Raw genomic sequence first — 13,285 nt, forward strand, 5'->3', positions numbered from 1 at the left:
CAATGAATGAGTATTAAGACACTCATATATAGATAAAGCTCCATAAGGCTGTAAAAATATATAGAGATTATTTAAAGTTTAATGAGATATTGATAGATCTGACTATTAGATAAGTTTACTATTTACTATATTAAGAATATAGGTTATAAACATATGGTATAATGATATTAGAAAATCTTTTAAAGTACTATTTAATAGTAATTCGACAAATACAAAATTTAAAGTACAGGTTTGAATAGTTTTTTTATGTAAAGGGTCTTAACTGTAAATCAGTATTAAAATAAACTTAATTATTTAATTTTAAATCTTCCATTAGTTATATATTTTATTCATATTAATTGATTATGTATTTACTTCCCCATATAATTTCCATACTTTTGTTGTATTCCACTTGCTGCAATTGTATCTTTGCATATCGTCAGTAACCTGACAACCCTGGTAAGCGCAGCTCAACTTCAAAGCCAACCAGTTCGAAGCGCGCTCTCTTAAACACCAGCTGTTGTATATTGCGCTCTCATCGTGCTTTGAGCGTTCTCTCGCTCACTGTTAACCCTTTTGTGGTTGGCTTACGAAAGCGTTCAAGTGAACTACAATGCAACTGAGCGCGAAGCAAGGGCAGGGGTTAGGGATGGGGGTAGTCGGATGCGCTCTGGACCTCCAAAAGCCAAGTGAGCCGACAGATGACGCCAGGCCAGCAACAACAACAATGAGTCCACATATAAGAGTGTTAATAACAATGGAGCTCAGACATAGACATAGCGTCTAGTGCGTGCTACTAAACAAATCTCAAGAAGTGCCGCACACCAGACCAAAACAACATGCACAATGAGCACTTCAAGTGGCCAAAGTGAAGATGCCTCAAGCTCGAATCTAGCGCTTGACCCATTGTTCTGACAGCTTCGAACCCGGAGACGGAACCAAACCAAACCAAACCAAACCGAAGCACACCACGAGACTTGACTCTGAATCGCAGCCATCTCCACAAGCCATTAGCTTGATGGTAGCATATGTCTTGCGTGGCCTTTTGTTTATGCTTTGGGGGCGTCCCCTGCTGATGTCCGATGTCTGTTGGCTACTGTTTGGTCATTTACCAAATCGAGCTTCTTAGCTTCGAGCTGCGAGCTTCGAACGTAACCAGGCGTAACTAACAGAACCCCAAAGAATGCAATAAGCATAAAACTTGCGCGCTTCCGCTTCTTGATGCTGACTGAGAGATCATGCCTTAACATTTGTAGGGTATCCGGAGCTGGAGTTCTGAGTGATCATCATTCGGTTGTAACGTCGTTGCATATTCTTGAGCTGCCTCCTAAGCTCGTTGCTGCTATTGCACTCTCGCTCTTCTTGTGGTCAGTTTATAAGACTGAGGTCTCGGCCCAAACTGGTTTCGGTTTTGATTTTGCTCTGCTGCGTATCGTACAATTGTTTTTAATTATTTCTTTAATACCCTTTACAGTCTGATTGCTTAAGGTATGCCAGACTAGCAAACGGTGTGTGTTAGATATGTTGCAAACCATAAAGAGTATGCTGTTGATATATTCAAAAACTGAAGCGTATTCTTCATTGAACAAGCTGATATTGAACTGAAGATTTTATGTAAGTCAGTTGCTCTGTTTTGGAAGTATAGGATATACTATATACTGAACTGACTCATGGAAGTATGAATGTAATATAAGAACCATTAGCATTGCAGTGTTTTAAGCTAATCTAGAAAAGTAAAATATAGTAGAGAACACTCTGATATAAATAAGCTAGTACCTTAAATAAAAAATTAAATAAATCTTGTAAGTTTATTTATTTATGGTTATGATCCCAAAGAATACAATAATTAACAACGATAAAAGAGTATCTTTTCCAAGTTTTATAACTAAAGGGTATGTTTCGAGCTCATCACATCAAACTGATCGTTCTGACATGTCTTATAATACCACAATTATGTTGTTTTTTTTATACACTTGGCACTTGGCATGAGTCAACAGCTCCGGGGGCATTACAAGCTTTGCTTTATGAGCCAACTTTTTGTTTTGATTGTTGTTTCTTTATATTTTCGTTGTTGTTGCCGTTGCGTTTTTTGGTCTTTTTTCGCAATGTAAGCCAATGACAAGAGAACTTGGGTCAGTTAGTGTGTTGTTTGGTTATTGGATATGTGTGTCAGTGACAGTTAAGGATCTCATCAGCAACTCAGTCTATTCTTGACGGACGTCGCAAGCAGAGCGAATCGCATGCAGATGCAGATACATTACAATTTCAAAACATACATTAGAACTTACCAGACTGCCTATGAAAAACTGTTACAAAACAGACCACGGAAAACCCCAAAATAAAAAAAAAAACAAAAATACAAAAACTCGAAATATACCGTAAAAAGGTCAGAGTTGGGCGTGAGAATTGACAGCGAACAAAAAAGGCGAGCCCGCAGCACAGCGAACCCAACCGAACCGAGCCGACACACATTAAAGCCGCTCTATAAACACAACAAATGAAGAGAATAAGTTCGCCCCTTCCATCCCCCTCTATGGAGCCAAATGAATGGTCAACTCACAGCGGATCACTTAGGTTAGGATCGTAATGACGTTGTGGATCCGCTTTGGCTTCCGGCAAGCGGGCCGCGCAATTAAAGAAAAGTCGTCGGGAACATGAAGAAGAACCAGCGAATCAGGGACTCCAAAAAGGGGGCCAGAATAAGGTCAGGCTGAAGGCTCAGCTGGGCAGTCAAAAGGGCAATGAAAGAGATTGAAAACTGTTAGCAATTTGCATTTGCATTTGCTAAAGCGAAGCGGGCGAGAGCAAAGTAAAGGGCGGGCGGAGGGAGGGGACTGCTACTACACAGTTTTGTGACCATCATGGTTTATGGTCGGCTAGTGTAATAGTTTCTATGTGTCTATTGCAGCTGTTGTTGTTCGTGTTGTTGCTGTAACCTGGCGGCATTGGGCCTTGCTTTTGTTGTTGCTGCTTTCGCGTGTTGAGCAAGCAGTCGCAGTGTGAGTGAGAGCGACAATGTAAGAGAGCAAAAGCGTGCGCTCTCTCACGCTTATTGGAACTTAAGAGCGACAAGTGGATGGCAAGTGGAACGCAAACAGCTGTTCGGCAAACGAACGTTACTATTTGAAATTTGCTGAAAATTAAATTCAACTATTTGCTTTTAAATAAAATAGCGTATAGTTATTTGTTAAACAACATCTGGAAAATATACTCGTTTATTCAGTGTATATTGGTATATTGTATATAACTGTATATATTCCTCATATGCAAATTGAATTTGGGTTTAGTTACAAATAGTAGATTGTGTCTTTTTATTCACATAGTTTCTCGCCTTCATGGATACATAATACATTTCTTGTTAATTTATATAGTAGCTATAAAAAGGGTTTTGGGTTCTGGGTTCGCTTGAGTTGATTTCAGTGGAGATACACAGTTGCATAAGTTACACATATAGCATTATTATTATGATACAAACATAAATTAAATAAGATTTACAATAAAAGAAGTGCGATCATCACTTAATCCCATAGCCCAATGAAAAAGCGGAGGAGAACCTGATTCCAGTAGAAACGATTGCTCTTCCTCGAGCGCATCCAAAAGTCATAGACCTCAATGAGCAGAAGCACGCTGGTGACCACACAAGGCAGATACTATTAGGAAGGAGGGGATCATTGTTAGTTAGTGTAGGTTGTTAGTGGGGGGACAAGCCAAAGAAGCTACTAGCGTGTGTTGCTCTGTGTGTGGGCTGAAGATGGGGATTTCCCCTTTCGCTAAAACCTTTGTGCTAGCCAGAAAAACGAAGCATTATAAAAGTGACCTAGCCTAGCTACGTAATGATTGCCCCAATTGCCCCGTCGCTGACCGCTTAAATCTGCAGCACACGCTTCACATCGACGGTGGGAAAAGCGGCGAATTGTCCACTCGCCGCACGATGTGGCTTCCGTTGTAGATACTCCGACAGAATGTCTGAAGCGAGACGTGATGCTTGCGTACTGATCTCCGACTTTTGGGGCAACGGTTGATGGCGACGCTGCATGGCGATCGTGTTGATATTGGCGGTGCCACCGTTGCCGCCTTTGGCCTGCACTTGGAGCAGCGACAGCACCCAGGCATGCTTCATCTTCGTCAGCTGTGACTCCAGCGCATTGATGCGTTGATCCTGCGGCTGAGGCACATGGATGGGCTCAAACTGTTGCAACTTGGCGCGCATATCCTGCGCCTGCAAACGCAAACGCTCATTGCGCTCCTGGTTGAAGGCGCACTTCAGCAGCTGCATCTCTTCGGCCACCAGCGGCGCGGTGCCAGCCGGAGCCGTGTAGCTTGCATTGGCGCTACCCGGGCCGCCTAGCCCAGTGCCCGAAAGATTGTGCGCGGAGGAGGAGTGCGAATCAGAGGCTTGACTCTTGCCCACGCTTGTGTTTAGTTTAAGCTTGTCGCGCAGATCACTCTTTTCGCTCTCGAGCGCATCAATGTCGCTCTGCAGATGATCCATGGTCTCCTCGAATTCCTTCTCTTTCTTGAGCAGATTCTGATGCGTCTCCTCGTACTGCAGTTTCCATTTGTTAACCGCATGCTCGTACTCGGACTGAAGCACGCTCAGCTTCTTCTCGGCGAGATCTTTGCGTATTTGCATTTCGCTCAGTTCGTTCAGCTTCATCTTGGCCGCCAGTTTCAGCTGCTTGATGTCTGCCTCCCGATTCTCCAACGTTGCTGCCAGCACATTCTTCTGCTCCAGCTGTTTCTTGATCAGCTGAGCGCGTTGATTGATAGGCGTGTTCTGCGCTTGGACACGTGGTGCTGCACCTGCGGCGGACATAATCTCGTACTCCTTGTCCAGCAGATGCTGGGCAATGTGCTGTAGATCAGAGTTCGCTTGTCCAAGCAGTGCCTTGAAGTTCTGCGTTGGACCACGATCGTCCTGCTCATAGATGCGCTCACAAGCCGCGGAGAGCAGTGACCAGTATTTGTCCTGGGGCAGCGTATGCTCGGCCGCATTATCGCTCTCCGTGTTGGCCACAATGGCAGCCAGCGCCTGTTTGGTGGCCGCATGCATGGCCGACATAATGCGACTGATTTGTTGGGCCAACGCTCGCATTGCATCCATTTTGTGTGGTGAAAGGCCGCATTTGATCACATGCTGATCATTGGGCAGGCGTCGCTTGATCAGTTTCACCTGTTGCTTGATGCTCTCCATGTGCTCGTTGAGGAACTGAATGAGCAGCATCGAATCACTTGTGGCGCCCGCCTCCTCAATGATCACCTTGGCAATCGCCGTGTCGTTCAAAATGGACTCACAGGCGGCACCCAACGAAGCAACACAGTCGCGTATCATTTGTGTTTCGTTCAGCAGCTGCTCGCCCGCCAAGAGCACCGAGTTCATGGCATTGAAGAACGCCACACACTTCTCGATATTGTCCGTGGTGCTGTTCTCATCCAGCTGATTCGATTTCAGCAGTTCGATGATGCCATCGACGATCTTCTCCTGTGCCACCATCTCGGGCAGTGAGCTGCCAGCACGTAACAACGTGTCCGGAGTGCAGCTATTCAGACCGTAGAGTATCTGATGCAGTGCACACTGCAGATTGTGGATGTAGTGCATCAGGCGGCATTTGAACGCATATTGCTGCACCGCATATCCTTGGGTCACGGCCTCACGGGTAACAGCCTCGACGGCGGGGAAGCGTTCACGGGTCTGCGACACAACGATGCCACACTTGAAGACAATGCGCGAGATGAGCAGTATAACAAGTATCGAGTCATGATCTCCACCACGATTCATGAAGGATTCGGGCATAAAGGCAGTCAGCATCTGGACATGTTCGTTGGCCTGACTTAACTCAATCTGTCGCAGCTGCACATCAATGGCGCGAGTGTATGCCTTGGACTCGGCAAACATTTGCTTGTAGTCGATGGTCTCGGTGGCCAGCTTGAGACTGGGATCCTGCAGTGATTTCTGCTCGTTGCTGGAGCTGCGATCGCGTAGCTCGATCAGCTGCTCGTTGAGTTTTTGCACCAGCTCACGGAATTTGGTGATGGTCTGATCACGATCGTAGATTGTTTCAATGGCAGCATCACGTTCTCGTAGCACTTCCTTTTTGGCACCATTGGCCAGATCGAGTTCCTCGCGCAGATCCAGCTCTAGTTCATGATTGCTCTCCACCAGTTGCTCGTGCACTTCCTCGAGCGCTTCGAGCTGTGCAATTTCCTCCTCGAGCAGCTTCACTTTATCCTCCAATTCCATTTTCTTCTCGGCCAGTTGTTCGACCATTTCTTCGGCGCCCAGTGCAGCATCCACTTGTTCCTTTAGAATGGCAATAACAAATTCGATTTTTAATACAGTTTCCATCATAAATTGTTGAAATGGGTTAGCGGGGATAAACAAAATATGACTTTATGAATTATGACAAATTGTACAACAAATTTGAATTTACCTCCTGCAAACCAGTTTTATTTTTATTGATTATATTATGTAGGCCGGCAAAGAAATTAAATGAACATTTATTTAGAATTGGGAGCGAAAGAACAGCAAATGTATTGTCTATGTTTTGTTATTATTAACAAAAATGTGACAGGTGTTGAAGCAAAAGCCAAACAAAGCAAAAGTGAACCGGGGAAAGGAAATTTTGCAGGTGTTAAAAGTAAACGAAAGGTATGAGAGAGAATCAAGCTAGGAACTGGGAATTTGTGGGGGAGGGCGAAAGCTATCTACTTAAAAAGTAGCTTGTAGCTTCCAGCAAAAATTGTGCTTTAGTTTATAGTAAGCAGTGCAGGCCTGTTCCCGAATCAATTTGAAAATTTATAACTTCGATAAGGAACGTACAGCTTTAAAAAAAAAAACTTATAAAAGTAGATATATTTAAAAACAGAGAAGGTTACTAAATATATGTCAAATTCGCTTATTAAAACTACCTAAGTATATAAACGAAGTACTATATGTTACAAACAAAAACAACAAAAATGAACTTAAGAAAATTAATTTAAGCATAATTGTTGTTGTAAAAAAGTCATATCACAAAAATCCCACAAATTAATAAACTCAACAAACTGATATACAATTTGAGATTCTAATAAAATGAATGGTATTTAGCCGGGTGTTTGGGAACATGCCTGCTAGCATTAAAAAACAGTAAAGAAGCTCACCTGCAAGTCGGCGACTGTGGCTTCCAGTTCATCAATCTTGGAGCTAAGCTTTTCCTTGGTGCGCTCTAATTCTGCGACCTCAGAACGCTTCATCTCCAGCTCCTTGGTTAGCTTCTGTATATCGTGTTTGTCGTGCGCCGTTAAATCACGCAAACGCACGAGAGTATCCTTGAGGCGTATGTTTTGCTGCTCCAACTGCTTGAATTCATAGGTGGACATACCACCATCACTGGCCGCTATGCTAGATTCTGTCTTGTTCTGCATCTCGGAGCGCAACAACTCTAGATCCACCTGCAACTCCTCGATGCGCTCTTTGCTCGATTCCAATTCCAACTGCAGCGTGTCTGCCTTCTCCTCGGCCATTTCCTTGTCCAGGGTAATCATTTCGACATTGTCAGAGAGCTCTGCCATTTCCTGGGCATGCTGCTCCTTGGCCTCGATGGCGTCCTTGGCATCCTGCTTGGCACGCTGCAGTTCCTTTTGCAGAGATGCCTGGGCAGCCATTATTTTGGTGCGAAACTCTTGCAGCTGCTCGAACTGAATTTTCATCTTGTCGAACTCTCGCAAACGCTCTTTGTCCTCGTTGCGACGCTGCTTCAATGTCTCAAGCTTCTCGGTGACATCCGCCAGCTGTGTTTGCAGCTCTGCGCTGGTCTTTTGTGCCTCCAGCAAGGCAACCTTGTCCTCCGTCGTGCTAGTGGCCGTAAACGAGGGCGAACGCATGGGCTGCGACGGTGTAAACTGTGGCTTCAATATCTCCAGAAAGCCGGTCTCCACAAACGAAGCACGCTTCGATGCGGTAGCGGATGTTGTGGCGCCTGCGCCGCCGCTGCCACCGCCGCCTTCGGCTGCCAACGATCCCGTGCTGGAGACATCCTTATCCTTGCTGCTCTGAGGCGCAAGAGATTTGCGAGCAGCCAAGCTGCTGCTGGATCCAGTGCGTTCGCTTAATGATGTGGTGAGTTGTGTGCGTGAGCCAAGCAATGACTGGCGACTGGATGAGAGTGAGTTGCGTGATCCGCTAAGCCGTGCCTTTGTGGGTTGCAGCGTGGGCGTAGCATTGCCTGAACCACCGCTATCGCCGCCAGCTGGCATTATCACACGCAGCTGCGTGGGCCGCACAAACATGCCGCAGTTCTCGTCGCATTGAAAGTACTGCTGCCCCTTGATGGAACCACTATTCTTGCCCTTCGGCTCGTCCAGCACCACGCCCACCCACTTGCCAACAGCAAAGCTGGTCATGCCAACGTAGGCGATCGTGCCGAACAGCTCCTTGCCGGTCAGTTCGACCCGGGCGCCCACTTTGATATTCTTCTCCGACATGATCTTGTTATTGTCGATGTTATTGTTGCCACTGTCACTTTGCCAGTTTTGTGCGTGTGTGCGTTATGAAACTGTTCGATAGATGGCGTTGTATGGGTCATGTTTAGATGTATATTCATATGTGTATGTACGAAAAGTGCATGCAAAAAAAAAATCGCATTTAATACAAATTTTATTTTCCAATTTAAGAGCTACTGCATCACTTACGTGTATTTTCTATGCACCTGCCAGAGTCACGTCCAGCTTATTAAAATGGCAAATGCCAGCCAGCTGAAAGTATAATAGGCAAAAAAAGAGAAACCAAAAAATGTTGACATCATTAGTCACCAACACACGCATACACAAGTGCCGCAAATGCAACCATTGCCAAATGGTCTAAAACACATGTGGACATACCTGTCCATTGTGTGTTTCGTATACTTACAAATTGCGAGCAATTGTTTGTTGCCGTCTACACAAATCTTCAACAAATTCTCGTGAAATAAATAAAGTTCTAAAACTGAAAAAGTTTCGAGAGCGAAAAACAGCTGTTTGTTTCTTATAAAAAGAGCTTTTTTTAGTTGTCGAAGTGTGACCATAAGCAAAATTTCAAAAAATACTTTGTAATTATGCTGAGCATACCAAATATACAAATACAACGCGAAATACCACCAATGTACTAACTGTGTACCGTTTTGCTGCTCTACAATAAAAAATGGGCAAATTTGTAAATTTCACATTAATAGAGACATTTTAGAAAAGAATTAGTATATTATCTTTTAATTTATAATTTAATAGCTCGGCATAAATGAACTGTTGTTGATATCGACCATATCTCAAAAGATCTGGCAGCACTGGCTGCTTGTTTACGTTTAGTATGCCAGCTGAGCGCGCATTGTTACATTCTTGCTGTTTATACCTTTGTCAAATAGCTAAAAATTAATAAAAATGGATGAGGAGGAGCATCTACATCGTTTCGGTACACCATTAGAGCCATTGGAAAAGGGTAAGCATGCTATGTACTATAGGAAAATATATATTATATTGGTAAACGTTTAGATGAGGTGCCTGCTAAGAAGCCATTGTCCATCGAAGATCAAATTGTGAAAGATGAAAATGGCAAGAGAAGATTTCATGGTGCGTTCACCGGTGGCTTTAGTGCTGGTTTTTGGAACACTGTCGGTTCACTGGAGGGTTGGACACCGCAGAATTTCAAGAGTTCCCGCGGCGAAAAAGCAGCTGCAGTTCAACAGCGACCGGAAGACTTCATGGACAAAGAAGATTTGGGAGAATTCGGCATAGCACCACAAGGCATACGTACACGTGATGAGTTCGCCAAGGACAGCGAGAAGGAGCAGCGCACCGGGCAGCGCAAGCGTAAGCTTATGCAGCCACAGATGGATGGTCCAATTCCCGGTGTCCCTGTTTTGGAGCAACTGTTGCGTCCAGTGCGCGACAAAGTCGCTGTGCGCATCTTGAAGAGCATGGGCTGGAAGCCGGGACAAGGTGTTGGACCGCGACAGACGCGCAGGGAAAAGCGACAGACAACGGCTCGCAATCAAAGGGAACAGTATCTGCTGGAACACTATGGCAACGAGGGATTACCTAGCAGCAGCAAAGCTGATGATGATGAAGAGCCGGAGGAGAAGGACGATGAGGATATAACCTTTGCCCCCGATGATTATGAGCCCATTTTCTATACGCCCAAAGAGAATCGCTTCGGTATGAGCTACTCAGGCTTGAGTCGTGCCCCGGTGCTCTCCAAGGGTAGCACACCAGCGGCTCCCATGCAGCACATCAATCTGTTTGGTCAGCTAGAGGCGGCGGCCAAGCAGAAACAACTTTCTATACGCGGTCAGGCGTTTGGTGTGGGCGCTTTTGAGGAGGAGGACGATGATATCTATGCCCGTGATGATATGACACGCTACGATTTCTCGTTGGCCGACAAACAGCCTAAGAAGAAGAAGGTGGAGTATGTTCAGCAGCGGCATGTTATCGATGGCTTCAGCGAGGATAAAAGCAACAGTACACTATCACAGCCTTATACCATCGACTTGCCACGTGATTTTCAGCCACGCAATTGGTTGCATCGCCGCAGTCGATTTGCACCAATGGATGCGCAAAGGGCTCGCAGGTTGGAGCAGGCGCAAGAACATAAGAAGGCGGGTCTGGGCAGACATGATCTTAATCCTGAGCAGCGTGCTGAGCTGTTGGGCGAAGTGGTGCAGACAACGAAAAAAAATCCTTTCAAAACAGCGACAAGCGTGAGCAATCAACAGGAGCGTAGCAAGTCCTTGCTAGAGCTGATCAGCGCTAAGAGTGATAACTTTACCAAGGGAGGACTCATTACAACAACGGGTGAGGAGCAGCTAGCGCCATCGCCATCGCCATCGCCTGCTGTGGAGCTCAATAAAGAATTGCAGCAAACAAATGCTTCGCTCTTGCAGCAGGCGGCATCCAAAACCAAGAACTTGGGTAAGTATGCACAATCGTCATGAAGGAATGCGAAAAATAATCAATTCTTTTTTTTGCAGCGTCAACAACACCTTCAGGCGGCTTCAAGCCCTTCCTCGCTGACGAAGCTAAACAGCAGCGATATGAACAGTTCCTTAGTGCAAAATTGAAAGATGACGCAGAAATTACTCAATTTCTGGCCGATTTACAGCCGGTAACGTTATCGCTGTGGGATCGCGAAATGGAGAAAAAAGAATTTATACAGGCATCGAAAATCTATCGTCCTTTAGCTGGTCTCATGCTTGATAGATTTGTATCGGAGGCTACGGTGCAGGCGGAACAGCAGCAGGAGCAGCTTAAGCCAACGGAGCAAAAGAAAATCGTGATGACGCGCACAAAGAGCATGTGGAAACCCAATGCACTGCTGTGTAAGCGCTATAACATTGCTGAACCCTTTGGAGGAGCATTACCCGATCCCGAAAAGGATCTTAAAGGAAAGCCTAAAATGTCCATTTTCGATTATCTGGAAACCTCAATCAATACCAAGGCAAACTTTCAAACACCCAACATAATACCCAAGCATATAGAGCCGCCTCAGAAGCCGAGTCTACCATCAGAGCAACCCAAGGTTGCGGTCGAACTGCCACTTAAGTCTGTAGAACAGTCAGCTAAGCCAGTAGAAATGATTGACAGATCAGAAACTGCATCGGAAACTCCTGCTATCAAGCCTAGTTTTGTGCCAAGAACGCCACTCGAGCTGGCTGTGGATGCGTCACGTGATCAGCCCATTTCGGAAAAGACAGATCTCTTCAGAAGCATATTTGACGACAGCGATGAAGAGACGGATACGAAACCCGCTGCAGTCGAAGAAGAGGCACAACAGACGGCTGCGGAGAAATTGGCTGCTATGCAGGCTGCTCTGGGCATACCAATCACTGCAGCCGTACCCGCGTCCGCGGCAGCTGCCAATGTGCTGCGCAACAACTCACCGCCTCGGGGATTATTTGCAGCGCTCTTTAAGCCCAGCGAAGAGCAGCCATCCAAACCCAAATTTGCACCCATTGAGGGCAACAAATTGAAAATTGCATACAAATCACGCGAGGAGCGACTGAAGAATGACAAGGAACTGGCCATGGCAGAAGTTCCGCCCGAAGAACTCTATGGCCCCAAGTTGCCCAGTCAACTGAAGCAGCCGCCACCAGGTAACAATTCAAAGCACGCGGAGGCCAGTATAGATGCCAAGCTGCAGCAACTGTGGCAGCAACATGCGCCAAGCAAACGCAAGACGGAGCATTGGGTGGAGCGTACAATGAGTAGTAGCGACAATAGCGCTGATAGCGATGAGGATAGCTTGGAAAGTTCAGATTCCAGTAGTTCCAAAGCAAAACGTGTGAAGTTAAAGAAGTCGCACAAGAAATCCAGTGGTAAAAAGTCTAAGAAATCAAAACAAAAAGTTAAGAAAAAGTCGAAGAAGAGCGAAAAATCTAAGCACAAATTGAAGAAGAAGAAAAGCAAGCACTAGCTTTTTTTTATTATACGTAAATGTAATATTAATTTTTGTAAATAGTTTAAATAAATATACGAATGTACTTGATTGAAATGTCTAACATTATGTGATAAAAAAGGGGCAAATGTGCTCGCAGATAAATAACTTCTTGTCTTAGGTCAGGAGCACTAACAGATGCCACAAATTCCCCAGTGAGCGAGCGAACTGTGACGTCAGAGACTGCTTGCTCTGCTTTTATCAACAACCGAGCAGTGCATTCCATGGGGATTTTATTTATAGCTTATCTTTATTTTATGGTAGGTTGGCTGCACTGTAACTGCGCGGCCATTGCTCTTTAGGTATTTGCGATTGACAGAATGTGCAGCGAACACATCTAGCTATCTCGCTTTAATTTGCAAGCACTACATTCGCAGTGCGAATTTCGCACTGTCAGTTTGCAGAAAAGATCATCACATAATTTTAGGCGTATATATAGTTTTTGATTTAAAAATTGAACAAATATATAAACTGTTAGAAATACAACATTACTTTAAATTAAAAATGTAAAAAAAATTAACAAGAAAAAATTACAAATTCGAAGGTTCTACCGAGATTTGAACTCGGATCGCTGGATTCAAAGTCCAGAGTGCTAACCATTACACCATAGAACCCTATGGTTTGTCCATGGAATTGGTAACAAACATAGAGAGAGCATTTTATGAACAGATTAAAAAACTATTTCTAGCTTATCAGTGAATGTTAAGTCAAATAGCATAATTGAAACATAATTTAGAAGTAAACCAAAAGAATTTGGTGATTATTTCATTTTTCTTGCGTTAATTTATTTCGGTTGATTTAATATGACGGGATTATTAAAGTTAATTTATTATTATTATTATTATTATTATTATTATTATTATTATT

At 44.6% G+C, this 13,285-nt stretch overlaps 2 protein-coding genes and 1 non-coding gene across 3 annotated transcripts; 1 reads left to right on the forward strand and 2 right to left on the reverse strand.

The window, feature by feature from the left end:
• Positions 1 to 3,492: 3,492 nt before the first annotated feature.
• LOC132788655 (dynactin subunit 1) lies at positions 3,493 to 9,023 on the reverse strand. The gene is made up of 4 exons (XM_060796164.1): positions 8,867 to 9,023; positions 8,650 to 8,712; positions 7,120 to 8,513; positions 3,493 to 6,280 (listed from the first exon to the last, which is right to left on the reverse strand). The coding sequence occupies exons 3-4, from the start codon at positions 8,440 to 8,442 to the stop codon at positions 3,845 to 3,847; spliced, it is 3,759 nt and encodes a 1,252-aa protein (XP_060652147.1). The 5' UTR covers positions 8,443 to 8,513; positions 8,650 to 8,712; positions 8,867 to 9,023; the 3' UTR covers positions 3,493 to 3,844.
• A 137-nt stretch (positions 9,024 to 9,160) lies between these two features.
• Positions 9,161 to 12,450, forward strand: LOC132788656 (G patch domain-containing protein 1 homolog). The gene is made up of 3 exons (XM_060796165.1): positions 9,161 to 9,427; positions 9,481 to 10,896; positions 10,956 to 12,450. Exons 1-3 carry the CDS (start codon positions 9,370 to 9,372, stop codon positions 12,395 to 12,397), a joined length of 2,916 nt encoding a protein of 971 aa, XP_060652148.1. The 5' UTR covers positions 9,161 to 9,369; the 3' UTR covers positions 12,398 to 12,450.
• Positions 12,451 to 12,960: 510 nt separating this feature from the next.
• Trnaq-uug (transfer RNA glutamine (anticodon UUG)) lies at positions 12,961 to 13,032 on the reverse strand. Its single transcript has one exon. It is a non-coding gene; the product is annotated as a tRNA-Gln (tRNA).
• Positions 13,033 to 13,285: the final 253 nt, after the last annotated feature.

Source organism: Drosophila nasuta, chromosome 3 (assembly GCF_023558535.2).
Source record: "Drosophila nasuta strain 15112-1781.00 chromosome 3, ASM2355853v1, whole genome shotgun sequence".
NCBI lineage: Eukaryota > Metazoa > Arthropoda > Insecta > Diptera > Drosophilidae > Drosophila > Drosophila nasuta.

Bases quoted from the DNA above. Each gene is read 5' to 3' on its own strand.
- LOC132788655 (XM_060796164.1), bottom strand. From the start codon at position 8,442: ATGTCGGAGAAGAATATCAAAGTGGGCGCCCGGGTCGAACTGACCGGC. The intron at 6,281-7,119 runs GTGAGCTTCTTT...GCCATTCTAAAG, and splicing joins CCACAGTCGCCGACTTGCAG to GAACAAGTGGATGCTGCACT.
- LOC132788656 (XM_060796165.1), top strand. From the start codon at position 9,370: ATGGATGAGGAGGAGCATCTACATCGTTTCGGTACACCATTAGAGCCA. The intron at 9,428-9,480 runs GTAAGCATGCTA...GTAAACGTTTAG, and splicing joins ATTAGAGCCATTGGAAAAGG to ATGAGGTGCCTGCTAAGAAG. The intron at 10,897-10,955 runs GTAAGTATGCAC...TTTTTTTTGCAG, and splicing joins ATCCAAAACCAAGAACTTGG to CGTCAACAACACCTTCAGGC.